Source organism: Apium graveolens, chromosome 11 (assembly GCF_009905375.1).
Source record: "Apium graveolens cultivar Ventura chromosome 11, ASM990537v1, whole genome shotgun sequence".
Classification (NCBI taxonomy): domain Eukaryota; kingdom Viridiplantae; phylum Streptophyta; class Magnoliopsida; order Apiales; family Apiaceae; genus Apium; species Apium graveolens.
The window spans coordinates 193,684,875-193,687,562 of record NC_133657.1 but is presented as its reverse complement, the minus strand read 5'-3'; the positions used below and the strand labels follow the sequence as shown (position 1 = coordinate 193,687,562).

General features: G+C 34.8%; 1 protein-coding gene across 1 annotated transcript; it reads left to right on the top strand.

Annotated features, from left to right (window-relative positions):
* Positions 1–469: 469 nt before the first annotated feature.
* On the top strand, positions 470–2,486 carry LOC141696379 (cullin-1-like). Its single transcript, XM_074500528.1, has 5 exons — positions 470–603; positions 696–795; positions 1,933–2,190; positions 2,278–2,328; positions 2,400–2,486. The coding sequence occupies exons 1-5, from the start codon at positions 470–472 to the stop codon at positions 2,484–2,486; spliced, it is 630 nt and encodes a 209-aa protein (XP_074356629.1).
* Positions 2,487–2,688: the final 202 nt, after the last annotated feature.

Here is a 2,688-nt window from a genome sequence, read left to right as displayed (position 1 = left end):
ATTATCACTCAAAAATTAGTCAATTTAACCGGTCAAAACAGGACATACATATTTATTTTTAGAAAAGGGAAACGTTACATACTTGGAACTCCCCTATATTACGTTATGTTTGAAAAACTCTCGTGTATATCTCTCTCGTCTCTCTCAGTCCTCATCTCTTCTTCTTTCCAAGCTTATTTTCATTTCAACAGGTACACCCCTCTCTCTCTCTCTTTCTCTCTCTCGTATAAATCATACACACACATATTTTGTCTCGATAATTACTTTGTTTAGGTTATGTTTATTACTTACACGATTGTTTAGAAATTTTAATTGATTTTGTTGCGCGTATTTCTTTATTGTGTAATAGTTGAGATGCTTTGGTTGCGATAATTAGAGTTTATGAAATTATGATGTTATGATCGCATTGTGTTTGATAAGTTGAGTAAGAAAAGAGTTTGTTGAAACGATGTTTAGCTAGGTGGCCGAGATGAATGAGAAGAAGACTATCGATTTCGACAATGGATGGGAAATTATTGAGGAAGGGATCACTAAGTTTAAGAACATTCTCGAAGACCAAACCGAGCCTCAGTTTAACTCTGAGGAGTATATGAAGCTTTACAGGTCTGTTTTGTCGATACCTACTTGGTTATTTTAAGTGTTTGTTACGTGTCAATGGAAATGAACTGATGTGTTACTGTTTTCGGTGTGTACATCACTGTCTATGGAATGTGTACGCAGAACCCTCCACATGATTATTCTGGACAGCTATATGACAAGTACCGTGAGGTGTTCGAGGAGCACATAAATTCAACTGTAAGACTAATTACTTTGATAATGCAATCTATTTGTTGTATGTCAGAAGTGCCTTTGTGTCTTCATCATTTTTTTAAATCAAGTACTGCACAAGAAACATTGATTTTCCAGTTTAATACCAAATCAATAGGCTCATGTAGCTAAGGTTTCCTTAACCTGTTTTTGTTGCGTGATCCTTAATGCAGTTAATTGAGTACAAACTTCTATTAGATTCTTGACTTATTGAGGATTTTTCAGTTTAATACCGAATCAATAGGCTCATGTTGCTACGGTTTCCTTAAACTATTTTTGTTGAGTGATCGTTAATGCAAGTAATTGAATACGGACTTCTATAAGATTCTTGACTTATTGAGGAATCCGAAATTGGATAGAATGTGGTAACATAACTTCAAAGAGGTGTAATACACTAATGTTAAATATTACCTACTTTTTGCTTAAATGCGAGTCGCTGCATCCGTATCCAATTTTGGATGCATTTTTAAGAATCCTAAATATTTTAATAGTAACAACCTGTGGCACATGGATCGGCACTTGTGTTGCACACCCATACCTCAGTCAGGGTAACATAGGAATTACCTCTTCATGGAGGTAAATATAACTTGAGGAGGTTTCCTTTGAATGAATTTTTAATTCTCCCATGCGCCGACACAGCGACGCTGCAATTTCAATTGTATTATATATATAATAGCAATCATAGCTAATATTAATACTATTGCTTAATTATATTATCAAAACAGATTAATTTTTAAGTCAAATAATTATATTTATTTAATTGTTTGTAAAATGTTACTTTTTTATCCATTAACACCCTATTGTAACATAAGTTTCCACATGTTACCGTATGTAACACTTTGAATCTATCGTAACATGTTACAAAAGCTATGGTAACATCAAAAACACTACGTTGCGGTAGGCTAAGATAAGCATAGCTAAGGTAACATAATTTTGTAACATACATGATTAAACCATTGCGATAGGCCACTATGGCTTAGTGTATGACTGCCTTTTCAGTTTAAAGGATCATGACTTTGTGTCTTGATCAGTTTTTTACAACTGTAATGGCCAGTGCCTAACCAGGGGTTTACATATTGGCATTTATTTATATACCTAATTTTTATGTGTTGGATTCTGATTCAGGTACTGCCTTCTTTGCGAGAGAAGCATGGTGGGTTGATGTTGAGAGAGCTTGTGAATATATGGACAAACTATAAAGTCATGATCAAGTGGTTTTCTCGTTTCTTTCGTTATCTTGATAAGCACTTCATTGCACGGAGGTCCCTTCCTACCTTTAATGATGTTGCACTCAATTGCTTCCGGGATCTGGTAACTATTAGTTTTGCTCTTTTGTTTTCAGCTGTTGAATCGTACACATTTCTGCCGTTCATTTTCTTGGAAGTATGTTATTTCTCTGATGTATTAAGATGAAGCAAAGATCGTGGAAAGATAGATTTAATATTGTTGAATGTTTTACTTTAGTTTCAGGTGGATCAGGATGTGAAAGTTAAAGTGCGGACTGCTATAGTATCGTCTCTGGTATGTTCTTTTCATTTAAATATTTTCTTGGTTTTCATTCCGGTCACATGATAAATGTATTCTTTTAACAGATCAATCGAGAGCGCGAGGGGGGACAGATTCACCAAGCTCTGTTGAAGAAAGTTTTTGATATATTTGATGAAATCGGAATGCGTTAAATGGATCGATATGAGAATGACTTTGAAGAAGCCATGCCCACTGATATTGATGTGGTCATTAGGGTTCATCATTTTGCATTTCTAGTTTATGAGTACTTGTATTTGCTACTGGCATTTTTAACATTTTAATGGTTTTAAATAAGAGTAGCACCAGGTAGGCAGGTACAAAACAATTGACGGGGGTTAGTGTCATGAACACTGG

Bases quoted from the DNA above. Each gene is read 5' to 3' on its own strand.
- LOC141696379 (XM_074500528.1), top strand. From the start codon at position 470: ATGAATGAGAAGAAGACTATCGATTTCGACAATGGATGGGAAATTATT. The intron at 604-695 runs GTCTGTTTTGTC...CGGTGTGTACAT, and splicing joins GAGTATATGAAGCTTTACAG to CACTGTCTATGGAATGTGTA. The intron at 796-1,932 runs GTAAGACTAATT...ATTCTGATTCAG, and splicing joins AGGAGCACATAAATTCAACT to GTACTGCCTTCTTTGCGAGA.